This window comes from Alligator mississippiensis, chromosome 10 (genome assembly GCF_030867095.1).
Source record: "Alligator mississippiensis isolate rAllMis1 chromosome 10, rAllMis1, whole genome shotgun sequence".
Taxonomy (NCBI): domain Eukaryota; kingdom Metazoa; phylum Chordata; order Crocodylia; family Alligatoridae; genus Alligator; species Alligator mississippiensis.
The window spans coordinates 40,909,529-40,929,247 of NC_081833.1; the positions used below are offsets into that span (position 1 = coordinate 40,909,529).

General features: G+C 44.5%; 2 protein-coding genes across 7 annotated transcripts in view; both read right to left on the bottom strand.

Annotated features, from left to right (window-relative positions):
- Nucleotides 1-6,361, bottom strand: part of FA2H (fatty acid 2-hydroxylase) — a 143,969-nt gene extending 137,608 nt beyond the window's left edge. Inside the window, exon 1 of one of the 4 annotated variants that reach the window (XM_059713726.1) lies at nt 6,226-6,361. In XM_059713726.1, the coding sequence (XP_059569709.1) occupies nt 6,226-6,330 (105 nt within the window). In that variant the 5' untranslated portion in view covers nt 6,331-6,361. Of the gene's footprint in view, nt 1-4,771; nt 4,863-6,225 lie in introns of those variants that run through there. The other 3 variants (XM_059713729.1, XM_059713728.1, XM_059713727.1) reach the window with 3 other exon arrangements.
- A 4,963-nt stretch (nt 6,362-11,324) lies between these two features.
- The window catches only part of WDR59 (WD repeat domain 59), a 75,324-nt gene continuing 66,929 nt past the window's right edge, over nt 11,325-19,719 (bottom strand). The window contains exons 22-26 of one of the 3 annotated variants that reach the window (XM_006262196.4): nt 19,186-19,333; nt 19,020-19,092; nt 15,629-15,755; nt 14,730-14,872; nt 11,325-13,150 (exon numbers count right to left, since the gene is read on the bottom strand). In XM_006262196.4, the coding sequence (XP_006262258.1) occupies nt 12,915-13,150; nt 14,730-14,872; nt 15,629-15,755; nt 19,020-19,092; nt 19,186-19,333 (727 nt within the window). In that variant the 3' untranslated portion in view covers nt 11,325-12,914. Of the gene's footprint in view, nt 13,151-14,729; nt 15,048-15,628; nt 15,756-19,019; nt 19,093-19,185; nt 19,334-19,719 lie in introns of those variants that run through there. The other 2 variants (XR_009455224.1, XM_059713730.1) reach the window with 2 other exon arrangements.

Sequence of the window (19,719 nt, forward strand, 5' to 3'; positions counted from 1 at the left end):
CCACGAGGGGTCCAGGAGTTTACATGCCCAAGGAGATGCAAGGCAGCCTCCTGAACCTACTGAACATCAAAGACGTGGCGGGTGAGAAATAGAGGGTGCCCTTGGGCTGAATTGGCACGGAGAGAGGGCCTTAAGGAGACCACGGCCCTCCTAAAGAACCCCGCCGTGACAGTGGTAAAGTTTGAGAGAGTCCAGAGCAGGGCCACCCATATGATCAGAGACTTGCACGGCAAGACATATGAGGAAAGGCTGAGGGATCTGGGACTCTCCAGTCTGAAGAAGAGAAGGCTGAGAGGGGACTTGGCAGCAGCTTACTGCTATATCAGGGGTTTACATCAAGGGCTTGGTGAACAACTGTTCACCAGGGCACCCTTGGGGAAAACCAAGAGTAATGGTCACAAACTCCTAGAAGACAGTTTCAAGCTCAACATTGTGAAAAACTTCTTTACAGCTAGGGTGACCAGACTGGAATAAGCTCCCTCCAGAGGTGGTGCAATTGCCTACCCTGGAAATCTTCAAGAGGAGACTGGACAGTCACCTTGCTGGGATCACCTGACCCCAGTTGTCTTTCCTGCCTGGTGCAGGGGGGCTGGACCCGATGATCTTCCAAGGTCCCTTCCAGCCTCACAATCTATGAATCAATAGATCTCATGGAGTACTGCTCTGAGGACTGGTTCACTGAGTTGCTGATAGTCTCTGTAAATGAAATACTTACTGCCTCCACTGTAGTCATGATTATGGGGAAGGCTAACCTCTACAGTAGCTAGAGACTTGCTCCAACTTACTGCTCTGCTTGGATATCACCATTTATCTCTAGTCAGCCCAACACTGGTGCAGTGTCTATTGAAGCCTGCAGTTTAGAAAGTGCAACAGGAAGCCAAATTTTAAAAGTGCATGTTAGCACTTGGGATAATTTGATTCTATGTTTACCTATTTATCAAAGTCTAAAGGAGATGCCGTGCATGCTGTCTACTCAGGTATATTTGTGGGCTTCAATCTAACTTGCAGAATGCTCTTGTGTTCCATTTTTGGGTTCCCCTTTATTGCTAAGCTAATAGCTTTTCTTATTATCTGTAGCTTCCCCCTCCCCCTCCCCCCCCCTTCCAAGTGAGACCATGTCACTATCCATGCATTCTGGGCTGTACAAGAATAATTTCTTTGTTTAATAGTTGCCTTTGCATTGTGCAAGAGTAGAGCACAAAGTATGTAACGACAACTCATGTTGTAGGATAAAAGGATGATTGCTCACAAACAAGGGAGGAATTCTATCCTCATGCATAAGAATGCTCATGCTTCAGAGGAAGATCAAAAGAAGCCATAAGGGTCAGTTGTGCAACGTTAAAGACAGGATACCGGTTGGACAGCCCTGAAGTATGAATCAGTATAACAACCACTTTGCTTTACAGGGGACTAATGGATCTTTCATTTGTTGCCTACAGTAATAGGTGGTAATGCACTTTAATAATGCACAAGAAATATATATGCCCAACCCAACTGCTCTAAGTAACAATCCACATCCCTTTTTTTCCCTCTGTAAACCTACACTAACTTGAAAATAACCTGGCACGAAGGCCTGCCACAGGCTAATAAGGTAGTGCATTCCTAGGATACATGCTTCTGGCAGAGAATGTTTTTTTCTGTGGAACTTTAAAGAAGCAGAGCTGGATGGGATCTCCTGAAGCCATCTTGTCCAACCCAGTGCCTGAGGCAGGATCATCCCTATCCAAACCATGTGATACAAATTCACTCTAAATTCCTAGCAAAACTACTGAAATCAACCCTTGCCTGGAACCCAAGACAACACCCTAACCTGCCACAGTTAAGGCAGGGGGACCATGATGGCAAAAGTCCTGCTGCTGCCAAGGTTGTTAATACATGCTCAACAGATCTTAGGAAGAGGACCATGACCCACACTACAGAGTTCATACCAGTTTGATCACAGCATACAATTCCTTCCCAACCCCAAATATGGGGAATTGTTCTGACCCTGAGAAGGGCAAGACCTTATAGACTTAAACATGCAGGTTCCTGGCTAGACAGGAACACTGGCACATACCAGTCAAAGTCTCCAGCCTTGGCTGCAGCCAATAACCAGTACTTCTGAACAAGGACAAAAAAGCTACCCTGCCACATGTAGCAGTTGGAGGTGGGATGAATTCCCTCCCAGCCCCATGCAGTAACCAGCAAAGGGCGGAAGCATGGGAAATACCTATAGAAGAACAGACATAGCTACGCCTGGATCATCCCCGACTAGTGGCTATCCAAACTCTTCTTGAACACATCCAGTGATGGAAAGTCCACAGCTTCCCTTGGCAGTCTACTCCACTGCCTCACTGTTTTAATAGTGAAGACGTTTTTCTAGATATCCAGTCTAAACCTACTTTGTTGCAATTGCAAGCTGTTGGTCAGTGTCCTACTCTCTGCAGCAAAAAGAGGTGTTTTCCCTCTTCTTTATGGCAGACCTTCAAGTTTTTGAAGACTGATATTATGACCCCACTAAAGTGCCTTTCACAAGCTGAACATGTGTAGCTCCTTCACCCTCCCCTCCTATGACTTGCCTTCTTCTTCATATCCTTTTATAGATTTGAGGTATAACAATAAATAGAAAGTTCTTTCCATGCTAACCTCAAGAGCTCCAACCTGAAAGAGGACTAGACAAAGCAACTAAACCTTGGGTCTCACTCTTCTTCTTTTCCTCTCTGGCTCCCTAAGATGCTGCCCCACTTCTTTACCTCCCACATTTTTGCTGGAAAGGATTATTAATTTAGGAGGCTATCCCAATTTAACAGGGGATCCTCTAAAAAGATTTCACTCTAAAAGCCACTTCCCTGGGGGCCCACTCCTCCATTTGTTCAGCTTCATGGTGCTGCCTCAGAACTTAGCAGTGACTCTCACCCTCCTATCCCCACCCCCAGGCTTTTTGTAGCCTGCTATTGCAGCCTTTGAGCCTCTAGCAACCTACCGTCACAGTCACTGGGCCTCTGACAGCCCAACCAACAAGCACTCCATGCCTCCTTGGTATTAATCATGGCCTTAAGCCTCCCTCATAGCCATGCCCATGCCTCATGTGTATAAACAGTCAACAACATAAAATATAGAGTTTCAGGCACTTATTCGTTAAGCAGTCCCTTGCAGTGTCCTCCCCTTAAGGGTGCATGCACCCTTGTTAGTCCAGTTCTGCAGCACCCCCCAGCAGCACAAAGAGTCCTATTTCAGCCTAGGCAGGGCCTAGACTAAGGCTCTTACCTCTGGTTTATATGTGCCCCTGCTCCTCCCCTTTCCAATCACCTGACCTGGGTTTCCCTTAACAGCACCCTAAATTTTCCATTAGCTTAATTGGATTACTTAACAGACGTACTAATTGCCTAGGGCTTAGGTCCTGCAGTCCCCTATTCACATGCTGGAGGCTCTTTTAGCTATGGTGTCTGGTCTTACCCTCAATAGTGTGGTGGGCATGTTTGATATGGCTGCTTTTGTTTTTTCTCGGAGTGAAATGCCGAAAGTATTTGCACGTGTACTATGAGACAGGGAAGAGTAGAACTGCTTGTTTCTTGAAAGCTATATCGCATGTTAGACATGATGTGTATTACTGCAAAAGTGTTTGTGAGGTGTGAAGTTTTAAATGTCCTGGAATGGTTTCTCTTTAGTGAGATTAATGGTTTTTTTTTTTACTTTCTGTACCTGATCTTTTGTGAAATAAAGTACTTAAAAAAGATGGAATATAGCGATTGCCAGATAAAAGAATAGTGCTACCTAAAACAGCCCTTAGACCTTATCTACAACAACTTCACCAAAGCAAGCATTTAAGTTGCAAAAAACTTGCTGCTATCACTAATAGACTGTCCTACGCACCCGGAGTCTACCAGGAAGCAAAAAGGCTTTTAAAACACTGCAGTACATGCAAAAAGTTTGATATCAAAGGAGAAAAATCAGAACCCCCTGGGCTTATACTCCCTTTAAAAGACTACAAATAAATTTTGCTGATATGCCTGAAGACAATGGGTACAAAAACCTTCTAATAATTGTTAACCAACTCATGGGGTGGGTAGAAGCCTTCCCCTCCAGAAGAGCTACAGCACAAGTAAAAAAATACTCCTTAATGAAATTATACCCAGGTTTGGTCCTCCACGTATCATTGAAAGCGATCAAGGATCACATTTACTGCTAACATAAATAAAACACTGACCAGCTGCCTAGAAATAAAATAAAAATTCCATACCCCTTGGCACCCAAAAAGCTCAGGACAAGTAAAAAAATAAATCAGACCCTGAAACAAAAAATTAGAAAGCTATGTGCTGAGAGCGGATTAAAATGGACTAAAGCTCTCCCACTGGCCCTTATGTCCATCAGAACCAACCCCAAGAGAAAACTAAAGCTCAACCCTTACAAGCTGCTGTTTAGACACCCTGTTCCCCAACATTCCCCCTTATTACCAGCTCACACCTCCTCTCTTTTAAGTGATAAAAAACTCACCTCTTATATTTTATCTCTACAGTCTCAGTTAAAATCTCTCCATAGGTATGCTGCTTTAAGCCAACCTTTACCTGCCAACGTTCCAGCACATCGCATCCAGCCTGAAGACTGGGTATAAGTAAAAACTTGGAAACGGTCTCCCCTTAAACCTAAGTAACAAAGACCGTATCAAGTCCTCCTCACCTCCCACACTGCCATAAAAGTAACAGAAAAGGACAGCTGAATTCATTATACTCGTACAAAGAAGACAAAAGTTTCACCAAAGCTCAGGATTAGCTCCAACGCAAGCTTCCCTAACCTGGAAAAGAGAAAGCCAAAAGAAGACGACTGCAGACTTCGCGAAAGCACTGCACGCCCACCTGACCGCGACATGAGTGAACCAGAAGCAGACAAAAATATAAAAACAAACACCTCCTGGACCTGCAGCCCATTAGATAATATAAAACTCAAACTAACCAAAGTCCACTAATAAACTATCACCCTTTTGGAGTCCTGCCCAGAACACCGAACTCCAAGTACTGCATCCTTTAAACACTTTTAGATCAGCTAAAACCAAGCACTTTAAAACTGTAACGTGCCCCAGAAGAACAGTTATTAAAGCTGCAGGGTTGTTCATACTGTTTGTGCTGATTTTTGTTATAATATAGTTTTTATAACTATATTATTTCTAATCTTTCTCTTTGCTAGAGAAATAAGTCTTTTACAGAGGTCAGCTATAGCTACCAGTTGCTACAAATGTGCTAATCCTGGCACCTGCAGTTTTCCTGTCTAGATAAGCAATTCAATCAAACTCTCTAAAATAGACAGAAAAGTCAACATTGCCCGCTGGTATCCTCCCTCACATTGCTGTAGTTCAGCAAAAGTCCGAGTATTTACTTATGGAACAGAATATTGTGTAAAGCCTAGCCACCCAGTTTTCAAACAATTTGCAGAGTCTCCTCAAGCTAAGACTACTCTTAAACCTACTATTGCCCATATCTCTAATAACAATATATACCTCCAATACGTTGAGAGAGCTGCTAAAGCAGAAAACCAAAGCAACTGTTGGGTGTGCAGTCACTTTCCTCTCCGCACCCAAGGAAGAATTCCCATAACTCCCATCCCCTGGGGCCCCATCGAGTCACTCTTAAACCCCTCTAATAACCAAGCTTAAGACCAAAGTCAGCAGGAGTTCCTTTTAGTAAAGCCTGTTGTTAGAGATTGGTGTTTTTATGTAAACTGCTCAGTATCAAACTGCATCAATTTAGGCACCAGCACTATTTTACTAGTTCAATTAGAGGAGACTGGCGTAATAATAATACAGCAACTCCTACCTATTGCAGCTCTTACAATGATTTCTACAGCGGCAAAAATTTAACCAAGGACACTAATCCTATCTGCACCCCCATCTCCTCTTTAAATAATACCTTGTAGTATTGTTTATACACTAATACCTCCTGGGAACAATGCTTCTTCAATGGAACTGCAAATCCTTCCTTTAAATCAAAGGGTGAGCGCGGAGTACTAGAATTAGGAAACTGTGGCCGAATACCTCCTAAGTATTCAAACCTCGCTGCTTTAAAAGGACAATACTGGGTCTGTGACTCCTATGCCTACCATAAAATCCCTGCCAAAGGAAAGGGTATCTGCTATCCGGCAATGCTAAAACCCTCTACGTCCTTCTCCACGCACCTTCCACGGGGCAGGTGGCGAAACGAGTGATTTGCAAAAAAGCCGTAATATAGTAGACAAATATCAAAAAACTCCACTTACCAAAGGAGTATTACTCGGGTGTTCCCTTACAAGTATGCTCCCGGGAATAGGCACTGTGTGTCTTGGAAAATTTACATTACGCCTCCAAGCTGCGATAGAAATCATGGCTCACAAATTCAGCGAAGGGCACAAAGACCTCTTGAAGGCCATTGCTGCCTTAGCTGACACCCAAGAAGAACTCCAACAAATAGTAATTCAAAACCATATAGCCCTTAATTTTCTCCTCACCACCCAAAGGCGGGTGCATGCACAGTCATCAAACCAGAATGTTGTGTATAGGTTAACAGTTCTTTTACCATAGTTCAAACCCACCTCAATAATACAGCTGTACATATCCAAAAAGCCGAAGATGTAGCTAAAATCCCCAAAGATGCATCTCTTAGCTGGCTTACTAACTGGTTCTCTTCCCTTACAGGATGGCTTAGACCTTTTATATTAAGCATAATCGGAATTGTTATAACTATAATCTGCCTATTGTGCTGTTTTCAGTGTTTATGCTCTCTAGGACAACAGTTTATGCAAAGGCAAGTAAAAATGTATGGTCAGTTTGTACAAATATCCAGCAACAATCATCAAAACCTAACCCCACAGGAATTTAAATACCTAAAAGTATATTCCAAAAATTCCTCTAGAAATTTAAAACAAAGGGGGGACTGTGGTGGGCATGTTTGTTATTACCCTGAAATAAAATAGTTTTCTGATAGCATACTGTTAGGTTAACAATAATTTAGATTATTAAGAAGTATTAGCTTTACAGCTAAATACAAGGCATGACCTGTGGCCTAGCAATGTTGCTAACCACAAGGCAGAATGATAGCTAAGCCTTTGCTTATGTTAAGTAATCATTTTAACTGTGTTAACCATTTTCTGAGTAAAATGCAGCAAGTGAATCTGTGTCTGTGTGCTGTAAAATCAGCTACAGCAAGGAACAAGACAAGACAAAAAAGCCATTGTTCTAAGTACAATGATCGTGTCCTCAAAAAATATCTACTACTGTGCAAGTTTTTGCTAACGTATCATAATGTTACTGTTACTTAACTTTTAGCTTTTAAAAAGTGCTAGTTCAGCTTAATAGAAATATGCTCTTATGAAAATCTGTGAAGCACCGCCCACGTATTGCTTTTATTAACCCTGTAGTCTTGCCTTATTGTAAAAAGTATAAAAGAACACCCCACCCTTTAGGGGGGGCCATTTTACCTCTTTGCTGGCTTAATGGTCATTGCTCGAGCAAATATACTGCAGTAAAAACTTTACCCATGTTGCCTGGTCCCTATACAGCTAAACAACGAACTCCAGGGAGTTTTCTCCCACCACAATAGCAAGGTTTGGGTAGCACATGTCAAGGCACTCTGGGATTCAACAGCAGTCCTCCCAATGCTCTAGGCCTGGCAGAGGCTCCTCCACAATCTGAAGTCTGGTCTATGCTCACAATAGGATTTTCTTAAAGGTACTATACCCCTCTCTTGCCTCCCCCCTCCCGGTAACAGGGTATGGCACCTCTTGCATGTGTGCAAACTACAACATTTGCTAACATGCAGCAGTCAAGTGACTGAGTTTTCCAACTGACATTGCAAAGTGACGCTGCAAGGCCAGTGTTAATCAGGTAGATCTCACAGTAGTACTGCTCCCTCAGTTTCACACTGGGATGTTTTATGGTGGTGATGTCCATACACCGTAAGAAGGTTTGTGATATGAGAGTATCTGAAGAATGAAAAAGAAGCCACTTCTAGAACATCTGTTCACCCCCTGCCTGCTCTTAATTCCATCTACCTGGCTTCTTGGGCAAATCCAGCAATGGAAATAAATTGACAATCAAGTGAAGTCTTCCAAGCATGAAGAAAATGCTTGGCCTTACAGTGGGACTGTTCAGACAAGCAATGGACTCTTAGACAGGCAAGTTTTACAAAAATCAAGAACATCAGCTTGGGCTATTCCTATCTGGTTCTGTGCTGCCCTCTTGTGGCTGTAAACAATGCATTCATCACCTTTGTACTTGGCCAGTGGTCCAACCTGGAACATCTCACTCCTAGAACTGTGTTTTTGCTCATAGGAACAAGCAGCAGTGTCTGTAGGTTAAAGAAAGAAATTCAATTACTTCATAATAGCTTGTTTCAAGTGAATAAGCACGTGAGGACTTCAAAAGGAAGTTTCCTGAATGTAGGTTATCTTTGAAGTCCGGAAAAATAAAGATGTGACCAGATCAAATTTGGCAAAAGTTTAAGGGAAAACATAAAACAGGTTTTTGTTTGTTTATTTGTTTTCGTGGATAAGACCAACAGAAATACGCATTTTTAGTTGCCATAGAAATAAGCATCTCTGCTGTGTCTGCAACACTAATGCTGTAACATCAGGCTACTGCATAAGAACAGAACTATTTTCATTGTCCATAATGAAATGATTGCAAAGAGCAAACAACGTGGTGACAAAGGATTTAGCTCCATAAAAAACAGAATAAAGAAAATACCTTAACACTTTAAATAGCATTTTTCAGCTGTGGACACGCATTCCATTTTTTCAAAGACAAACTGAGGCAAACAGGTAAAGCCACTTGCTTAACAGAGAGCCTATTGCAGAACCAGAAATAAAATGCAGATATCATGACACTGTCTTACTCTGTTTCCAGTTCAAAAACAAGGAGGAAAATTATTTCAGGTTTAGGAGCCATGGCCTTGATTTCCTGATCTTCTCAACTATGAGTGCTGAAAACCTGTAGCTCCCCTTGACTCTAAATATAATTGTGGGTGCTGTGTGAACCTGAAAATCCCACCCCCCCCAAATATCAGCAGGAATATAGCAAGATGAACGTTATTAGATTAAAATATTATTTCAGCCATGACAGAAACCTCAAAAGTCAGGCACTGAAGTCTGGAAAGCAATTTTATTCAGGACAATCCTTGTACACAACTTCAGTCCTTTGACACATATACATACTTCAGTCCTGATGAAGCTTGTGAGACCATTTGTATGTGCTTAAGCCAGTGGTGCTAATGGGCCACATGAGCCAGATGAATAGCATGGGTCTGGTCTGCAGGCCCAACTGGGTCTTGCCCACCAGGATCGGGCCCTGCACTACAGATTGACCCTGTGCAACTGTATCAAGTCCCAAACAGGTCCTTTATGCCCAATCTGGTCCTTTATGTGGCCCATGGAGCTCCCACAGGCCCTGAAATTTGGCAGCAGGGGAGCAGCTACCATGCGGATCTGTGGAGAGCTTTGCAGGCTAGATGACAGCTCCGTGGCTTAAATCTGATCTGTGGGCCAAGGGTTGAACACCCTGGCTTAAGCAAAATGACACAATGGAGAAACTCGAGCTAACAGGAAGAGCAGAGGAGCATTAGCATACAAAACTTTTATCATGCATTTAGCCCTTTTGTTAAAAGTTGAAGGGGTATCATGAACCCAAAAATATAATAAGTTCCAGCAATGGTTGACATGCTAAGGCCCTCAGGCTTACATTAAGGTTTTTAGATGTTCTTTTCCCTATTGCCAGGGAGATATTGTTTGTCTCAGTGTGGAACATCCCCTGCCCTGATCTCTTGGCCCTGCCTACTAGTGCAGTCCACTCTATGACATTGGGTTCTTCTGTGAAGACCCATTTCTGGACCTTTGCAATTAAGGTTTGTATTTACAAATAACGAAACCTGACCCTTGCAGAGGGGGATTAAAGCTGGGAAAAGCAGCCGCGTACCCCATTGGTTCAAAAGGTCCTGCGTGTGGCATGGGGAAGGGAAAGGATGCATGTCCCCCTGCCACAACCTCCCCAGGTCTGGTGCCCAAGTGTCTAGATTTTGAAGCCCAGCCTGTGGTCTATGGGGCCCATGTGTCCTGCAGGCCATAGCTGAACCTACGGTATGCAGAAGCCTTGTCCTGCACAGGCCACAGAACTAGGAGCAAAAAGGGGGAGGGAGACGGAGTCAGCTGCCCGCCTCCCCACTGAGCAACACAAAGGTCACTGCTGCCAGCTGCAGGCACTGCCCTGGGGCACCTCCCATCCCTCAGAGCTCATGGCCTGCTGAGCCCCAAGGAGGGACTGGCCTCACCCTAGTCACATCACCGAGCTCCTGCCTGCCTGTATTTCAGGGTAAGGGCAAGGGCAGGGTCTGACATCCTGCTGCTGAAGCAACTCCAGTGGGGAGCAGCGCAGCACCCTGCATGCCTGCAGGCTCCTTGCAGCTGAAGCACCTCTAAATGTGCTGGAGCCAATGCCACTGTGCCCCCTCCACAGATCCCAGCACTGCTCTCAGCCCTGACTCCCTGCAGCTCCCAAGGACAGTGACTGCAGACCACTAAAGAACTAGAACTAAAACGTGGCATTTCCAAATTCCTCACACTATTGAACTGCTGTGTGGGGAAGATGCAACAGAACCCTGTGCTCTTCCCCACAAATGCTGATGGGGAGCTTGGCCTGTTCTCCAAGACTTAAATAAAAACCTCACACATTTTATTTATTTCATTTTTAATGTTTATCAATTCAAACCGTTTCTCCCACAGACAGGAGAGAACAGTGCTTCAGATACAGGAAGTACCACTACTGCACTGGCAGAAGGAAGAAGTACTTCGCAATATTTCAGATTTTTTAGACGCTCGGCTACCCAAACCTGCAATCTGCCAAGTGCATATCTTCACATGCAACTGTGGGACAGAGGCTGTACCCACAGCTGGTAAGGCTTATTCCTCAGTTAGAAGCAAAACAGGTTGACACAGCGCACAGAAAAATCCCAAGTGGGAAACACTGGCAAACTAAACACAGCAGCTTCCAAACGCTTTTCCTCAGAGTAGTGGTTCTCAACCTTTTTAGTCTCAAGGCACCCTTTAATAGACTCAAGGCACGTCTTGGAAAAAGCCAGCTATTAAGTTTTCACTTATTTTTTTCATTACAGAAAAATAATAGAGCAATTATTTGGTTGCAAAAAACTCAGACCACAACAGCTCAGAATCTCTGGGTTTATCTTGTGAATCATGTTTTCACACTTAACATCAGTAACTATATGGCACCCTTGAAAAATCAGCACTCTGGTTGAGAATCACTGCCTTAGAGAAAGTCCCAACATCACAATTCCAAGCAAAGGGGAGAGAGAAAAGGAAAAGAGTTTTTCCAGTCAAGTTAAAAAAATAATTTTATTACTTGGATACATGATCAGTTTACTCACAGGATTTCAATGCCTGATTTAGGATGAGGCATTTCAGAAGATAAGAAACATATTCATGTACAGAGGTGGAGTCCAAGGGATGTATTCCTGTGATGTCACCAAGATTAGAGCTAATTCTAGGTAGGACAAGACTGACAATTATTTGCTTGGGGTCAAAGGTTGAGACCAGCAGCTTGGACTCGGTCCAACCTAACAGATGTTCAGGCTGCATGCCTGATTTACATTCACAGTTGCCTAAATATAAGTAGCATCTGCATAAGTGAACAGATGTACACTTGGTCCCTTGGAAAGGAAACTGGTAATTGCAAATTAATTTTCACATATGAACTTTTGTGAAAAAGGAAATTCATCACCTCTGCAAATCCCAGCATTCCATCTGACAGGCAGACTTTCTTGCCATCTTCCTGAAATTGCTGCCACACTATTTAGTAAGCTCCAACACACAAGTTTACAAGCTTTCTCCAGAAATGAGTCTTGAATTATACATTGAGCCCTGATAAAGATATGGAGGGATACCCCAAAAGAGACAGCTGACAGGACTCTCACAGACCTTCATCCCTGTTCTTCATGTACAGGGAGTGAAGAAGCTTTCTGAAGTGCCTACACACACTTCCAAACACATATTCATATAGCAGATTTCAGACTGGAAGAGGCAGGACCCATCACTCCACAGGGACTGAGCTAATCCAAGGCCCAGGCATACCGAGCCCTTGCCTGCCACTAACGTGTCTTTCTGACAAAGCAGGGATAGGTGGCTTAAAGTGCATCTTTCCACCCAATAGGAACAAAATGGAACCCCCCTAAGAAGTAATAATGCTAAACTTGCTAAAAGGCAACAACTTAGTGACCTTGGCCATGTGTCTGGGATTTTTATACCAGCTATGGATAATGACCTGCTGAATAAGAAACTTTAGGAAACAGTCTTTAAAAAAGGTAGTTTTTTCTTCCTTTTGTACAACAAACAGAACTATTAGGTCAATAAATGGCAGGTCAGAACAAAAGTTATTAACATTTTCCTCCAACTCCTTGGTACTGAAGTGTCTTGGCATGGAAGTCCACTGAGCATTTGCTCTTCTAATACAGACAGATTTGAAATCCCATTGTGCCTGTGAATTATTCTGACTTTTAAGGAATTTGTTTTTTGTCCAACTTGGTCTCTTGCTAGGAAGCATCTAGAAAAATTCTGAACAAATTTGACCCTGCCAGCTGAGACAGGTGTTCTGCAAAAGAAATTAAAGATGCCCCTTTGGCCAATGGAAACTAACCACAACTCATCCTTCTGTAGTAGAGCATATTTTTTCTGGTACAGCATCCATTGCCAGCAATGAATACAGGAAGTACGGTCATCTCAGCCCAACACAATCTGGGAAGCTGCTGGAAGACTGGAAGCACTTATTAACATCACTGCAATGCACAACCAGAAAAATCCCACTTCAGCTCCAATGGGCATTCTTGACAGATGCTGTGAAAAGGACCCCAGCTTAGGGGTGAAGTATCGAATCTAGTTCCACTGATGCTGTCTGCCCTTGCCAGGTGTTTTCAGAACGTACTTTCAAGCAGGCAGTGGCACCCACAGCCAGTAGGACACACCTCCTGGGTGCGAAACCATTCCATCATGTGACTGGTGTGTCCCCCATGTCCACAGGTCAAGCAGAAATTGGAGGAGCCTCGCACTGCCACATGGCAGATAGCACACTGGAAAGTGAAGCCCTTGCAGATGGCACACTGGGTGCCCCGCACTTCACTGCGGCAGTGACTGCAGTACACCCCAAACTCTGACAACAGAAGAAAGGGAGAAGAAAAAAAGGAGAGTAACAGTTAGCATAAGAGTTCTCACTTCTCTGTCTATTCCAAGGGCAGGAACAAGGAGTGCCTCCTTTTTTTCCCCTCCAAAGCCCTATTCATTGGTCTTGGACCTGACCTGGAAAAAATGCCCTTCAGAGTAAAGGGAGACAGGGTTTTTACAAGGCACTTTTCCTTTCTTTTCTCTGCTTTTCTACAGGGATTATTGACATGGGAAATAATCAGTGTTAATTAGGACAAGACATCAATGCACTAGGAACTGGCTTGAGCCCCTTGAACTCCATTAACTGAAGTTATCTTAACAGCTGCTAAGGAAGTAAAGGGTTTCAGCAATTATGAAGTTGGGATGAATTGAGACACTGTAAAGATGAGAGATTCCCTTTGACATCCTCTGTCCCACAGTTCTGAAGTACAACCAAGAAAGAACAAATGGGACGTGTCTGTTTCTTGCTGTGGCATTGGCTAAACACACAGATTACAAAAAGCTAATGCTCAGCATGTGAGTGTGGCCCACCAGGACCCTCCCTTGGAGGAGATTCCAGCACATTTCAGGGTGCTCTTATCCTCCAGCCCAAGATCAAGGTAAGGGGGCAAGATGAACCTCCTTACAGCAGCTGCTCATTTTTCTGGAATCACTTTAACCCAGAAATCCAGTACATCTTTTCCAGAATCCTAATGCAAATAAACTGCAAATGCAGTCTTTTCTAGGCAATACTACTAGGCACAAATCTAGGGAGAGTGATCTGTTCATACCATGTCTGGTTGGGTTACCAGTGCTGCTAGATTCAAGGTTTTTGTGATTCTCTCCACTACACCTTGCAGGAACCTTTTAGTCCACAGTCAAAGATAACCATCACCCCATATTTACTCTCTGATTTAGAGGTATGGAGGAACAGCTTTCTAAACAATCAGTTGGACATTGCTATGTAGCAGTAAAGCTTTTCCAGAGAGGAAGGCTTCTCCATCCTATCTACAATGCTACTGAGCCAAGATCCAAATATCCCAATACCACCCCAAAACGGAAGAATGCTCAATACCATTTGATGCCAATGCCAACTTCCAACAGGCTTTAATGGATATATCTTAGATCAGTGGTGCTCAGCCTTATGGCCCAATTGGTTGGATAAGTGGTATGGCATTGGTCCACAGGCTGGATCCAGTGCGGGTTTGGTACATGGGGTCAGTGCGTAGGTGCTATCTGGCATGCCAGTCCAAACCCACACACCAGATCCAGCCAGAGTGGCCTTGCGTATCGACTCCACTGTGAACTGGTGATTTAGCTTGCACACCTAAATCTTATGGCCTGTGAGACTCTCCATGGGTCCAAAAATCTGGCATCAAGGGTGTGGCAATTAATGCTAGTACTGCTCCCCCACCACCTAAATTTTGGACCCATGGAGACTCAAAGGCTGGATGACTTGGCCTCGTGTGCTGTAGATTGAGCAGCACTGTTTTAGATCTTCAGGCCTGTTGAATATTTAGCCCCCATATCCTTGAGGTAGAACAACAACACTAAAGCAACAGCAAAAAGATGCAAAAATACACACTCACCAATTCCCTTGTGAGGGTCTGGGGGACAAGAGACAAACTTTAGAACTTCAGCTCGCTTTTCTCGCAGACCCCAGCGATAAAGGATTTCTCCATAGCATTTCTTGAAGTCATCAAACTGCTGAGCATTGGCAGGGTCCAGGAGCCTGGAGGAAACAATCTAAATGGTCAGGTGCTTGATTTGCTTATTTTCAGGGGCTGTGTCTGCAATTCTTACCCCAGGTCCATGTCAGCGGCTAGGCCAGTGGTTCTCAACCTTTTTATTAGCCTCAAGGTACCCCTCAGAAAAATGCCAGGTCTTAGCTTTCACTCTTTTATTGACTACAGAAAAAAAAAAGAGAGCCATTCTTCTGTTGCAAAGAACTAAGAAAGACTACAACAGGTCAGAATGTTTTTGACACTATCAAGTCATATGTGAAAACTCTGGGTTTGATTTTGTGAATCATGCGTAGGTGTTGCTAATATTACACTGCATCCTGCGACATTTTTAAAAGGATCTCATGAACTGAGAATCACTGGATTAGGCAAGGAGTTCTGAGAAAATTAAAGGAGCAACAGATTATTCTGGCTTCCTGGACAGAACTGTATGTATGTATTTCAGCAACAATATAGTGGTAAGACTAAGTGAGCTGCCTCCATTTGTCATCCACATTAGTTTGTGCTGGAGGTAAGTATTCTTTTCTTGGGGTCTGATTGTAGCCGACTTGCAGTCAGTCACAGCAGAATTTGTTTGGAGCCTTACACTTTTACAAGCCACTAACTGAATGAAAATTGTTTGGAATAAAGGAGTGGAATCTTTCCTTTAGAACAGTAGAGACTTTCAGCTGATTCTCTGATAACTTCCAAGGTAAGACACTAAGCTCCAAACACCAGCTACTGAAATGGAAGATGCCGTGTGTTACCTTTTGTTTTTTTCATGTTGATCTTTCTCACGCTCTCGATGGTCAGTGTATGTTAAGTTTCCGAAGCGGAAGTCTTCAGGGGAAGACTCGCACCAGGGAGTGGATGAATGCTCTGACTCTTTGCTTGCTGTAAAAGTAAAAAGCAGGTTAGTTTGCTCAGGGGGGTGTGACAAAAATGAGCTGTAAGCAAAGCTGTGCCATGTTTGCAAGGCAGGGAGCGGAGATACAAAAGTCCAGAAGAAATATTCACAATTCCCTCCATTACAAACCCTACTACAGACCAGGAAGCTAAGAGATGAACACTTAATTTGTCCTCAGCCACCTGAAAGCTTTCACTGAGCAACCAACAGAAGATATTATGCAACCACTTGCGGGGGGAGCAGCACATATAGTATAAACAAAATCTGGATTCAAAGGGCTATATTTTGCCTTAATTCCATTTAAATTATTGAGAACATTCCACAGGAAGTGTGTACAACTGTGTGTTTATTCACATCAGTGGGCTAGGATTCTATTCCCAAGGGGCTGGGAGCACACTACTGCCAGTTTGCACACCTTCAGCTTGGGGCAGGGTGGGATTTATTTTTTCCACACTAGCCAGCTAATGATGCTGGTGTGAAAAAAAGACCTCAAGAAAGGAAATCTTTAAGGCTGATCCCAGATATGTACATGATCTGGAAGTATAGAAATAAAATAGCACTGATTAGGGCTGTGCGAAATGGCTAGGTTTCGTTTTGCTTTCAGATTCGGCTGTTTTGGAGGGACAGTGATTCCTTTTGGTGTTTTGGATCCCATTTCCATTTCAATTCGGCCATATCTGTTTGGAGTTTCAACGCTGTTTTGGTGCTGATTTGGAGATTCGGATCGGCTGGGGAGAGGTAGGCACAGCTGGGCAGCTGCAGGTTCTCCTGCGGCTCCTCCTACTGTGTCTGCCTCTCCCTGGGTGGTGGTGGGGAGGCACGGGAGAAGCCACCATGGCTGCCCTGCCCAGTCCCAACCCCCACCCAGCCGCAGCCTCCTAGCACTTAAAAAAAGCAGCCCCGCACTCGCCAGCCGTAGAAGTGGTGATCAGGGCCTCCAAGGGCTTGTGGCAGAGCACACCCCCCCCCCCCCCCCCCCAAATGCAGTGCGGGGCAGCAGGGATCGCCCCCCTCCTCCCCCATGCCTGGCACCCATGTGGCAGCTGTCCCATGGTGCGGGTGCAATGTAGCTCGGCAGGGCACTGCCTGGGAGCTGGGGCTGTTGGGGCTGAGTTGTGCCAGGCTCTGGCTGACTGCTAGAGCTGCCCCACCTCCCAGATAGCGTGAGGTGCCCTGCTGAGCTGTGCTGCACCTGTGCACTGAGACAGCTGCCACATGGGTGTCAAAGGGGGGGCAATCCCTGCTGCCCCGCACTGGGGTTGGGAGGATAGCCATGGGGGCTTCTCCTGTGGTTCCCCCCATATGGGGAGAGGCAGGCACAGCCAGAGAAGCCACAGGAGAACCTGCATCCGCCCAGCTGTGCCCGCTTCTCCAGTTTATCCAAATCTTTTCCGAATTGCTTCAGAGGCCTCGGATTTGATTCAGACCTTTTAATGGGTCTCCCGATTCGATTCGGACACCGAATCTTCTCTGAATTGAATTGGCGACCGAAGCTTCACACAGTCCTAGCATTGATAACTTCTGCAGGTAAATATTAGTTCCAAATCCTTGTCTCTGCTCCCTTCTTCATTCCATAAATACCCACAAACAGCACTTAGTGGTTACAGTTTTGTTACCATTAGGGCCCGATATTGTGGCAAGCCAGATACGTTAGGCTAGGGACAAGCATTACACATAAACCAGTTTAAGTAATCAGAAACTGATTTAAACCTGTAACAGAACAGATGTTCAGTGCATATAAACCAGTTTGAAAATGGCTGAAACCAGTTTGAGATAAACCTGGTTGAATGTAGTATCAGACTTAACTGATTTGGCTCAAACTGGTTTATGCAATGTCTGTCCCAGACCCCTTGCTGGTTTAAGATAAACCAGACACACCCAGCAGCCCAGCATGCTCTCCCGTCTGGGTGGGGCTCTCTGCTCCAAAGCAGAGCTGGCCCCTCCCCTCTGCTCCTGGGCTGCAGCTCCAATAAAGACTGCAGAAACAGCAGGGTCTGCCTGGCATACCCCTGCCCTCCCCTGCCCTCCCCGCTGCCCCCTCCCCGTCTCTACCGCTCCCATCTCCCACAGTATGGACCCCAGTCCCACGGATACTAGGCACATGGTATGCTAGCTAATGTTTGCATGCTAGTGTTTCCATGCATGTCTCTCCAATTTTACTGGGACAGGCAGACAGCACAGTGACCGCCACTTAGGGCTATTTGGAGCTAATCAACAGGTCAGCAGGTAAGCTGTTTAAGAAGAGTTTGAAGTAATGGAGAGAGCCTACTGTTTTTCTGATGAGGTGATAATCACTGTTATCAGTCCCCTGCTGGCTTGCTCACCTGTAAGTTTGCTGCAGACGGTATAAAGAAGCAGGGAGAGGGAGACTGAAAAACTCCATATCATCAACAGATGATATGCACACATCCACCTTGCCTCAGAGTGCTAGCAGGGGGTTGGGGGCTGGCAACACTCCCACCCCTTGAGCTGCCAGCAGGGAAAAGCCTGAAAAAATCTGGCACTCTAGTTTGATTCTGGGCATGTGAAAACCTGCCACTCTGGCTTGTGAGAACTCTCTCAAATATAGTGCAAGTGGCTGAAACATGACTGAAAAGTGTTACACTGTTGTCGAAAGTACCTTTATGACACCTAGTATTTATATTACCAGTATTTATGTCACCAGTGTTCCAACCTTTCAAACTTCCACCATTCAAGCTCAGCCGTCACACAGACAAGGAAGAAGAGAAAGCAGACAGAACAAAAAGAATATTTTGCAAAAGCCCCTTCAGCAAATAGCTGAAATGTTCTAACTGGTAAAGACTATGTGCTACAGTGCATGGAACAAATGGCCTCAAACAGTACAAATGGTACAGTTCGTTTCACTCAGAGTAGCGACAAGGCAGTGGCACTCAGTCTGCCATAAAAATAAAATAATCACCAGCTACCACTTATACTATCTTAGGTACAAATCCCTTAGGATATCTGGAGAGATGCGAAATGTATTTATAGTCAAGTCCATGAGAGCTGAAGAGGGCTTCAGGAAAGGTTTACTTTATCAGACAAAGCAGGTGACCTTGATTTTTCACCCAAAATTTAGACATATGGTTTCTGTCTGCATCAAACAGTCACAAATAAAGGTCCATCTCACAACCCTTTGTCCACAGGGAGAGACAGACAGCCAAAATGTCAGCTATCTTTGGCTCCAAGTTGATTTGCTATCCCATGGTCTGACACTGAACCCTACAAGCAACTACTCGAGCTCTCCATACCTATGTTCCACCCTCCAGTGCTGAGTCCAGGATCTGACATGCTGGAACAGGAGCCTGAGGATGTAAAGCTGGGCTGTCGAATAGAAAAGAGAAGTCACATCATGTACATCACAAAGATATTCAATACTTTAAAGAAAACCAATCAGAAAGGAATGGCTGTCCATACATATCGGCTGTGGGAGACCATGTTGCAAGACCGCTGAGGGAAGGGTGCACATGAATTTGGACATCCCTGAAGTCTGGACTGGGCCTCAAACACACTGCACAGCATAGCCAGTGTCTGCACATCATGGAGCTGAGAGTAATGAGCCAGCCTGTAAGGATGAGAGGCAGCAGGGTTAAATGGCAAAAAATTCACAGCAGTTCAGGACCTGGGAAGCCCTCTGAAACTAACTTTAAGACCTCCTGGATGAACAAGCTTTGGCATATATTGTTACTAAGATATGTAGGTGGTCTGGGGGATTCCTTTTCATGGCAATTTTATTGTAACTTTTTTTTTATAAATAAAAGGAGCTGCCAGTTCATTGACATTCAATTGTGGCCTATTTCCCAGGAGACAGGTTTTTTTGTCTGCTTGTCTAATCCCCTATACTATTGGAAAGTTGCATAGGAAACATACTGGCACTCACTGGTCCCAGGATCATAGCTGCATCATCTCCAAAGAGAAGTTACACAGAAGCAAAGTGAAGTTGGAACAAAT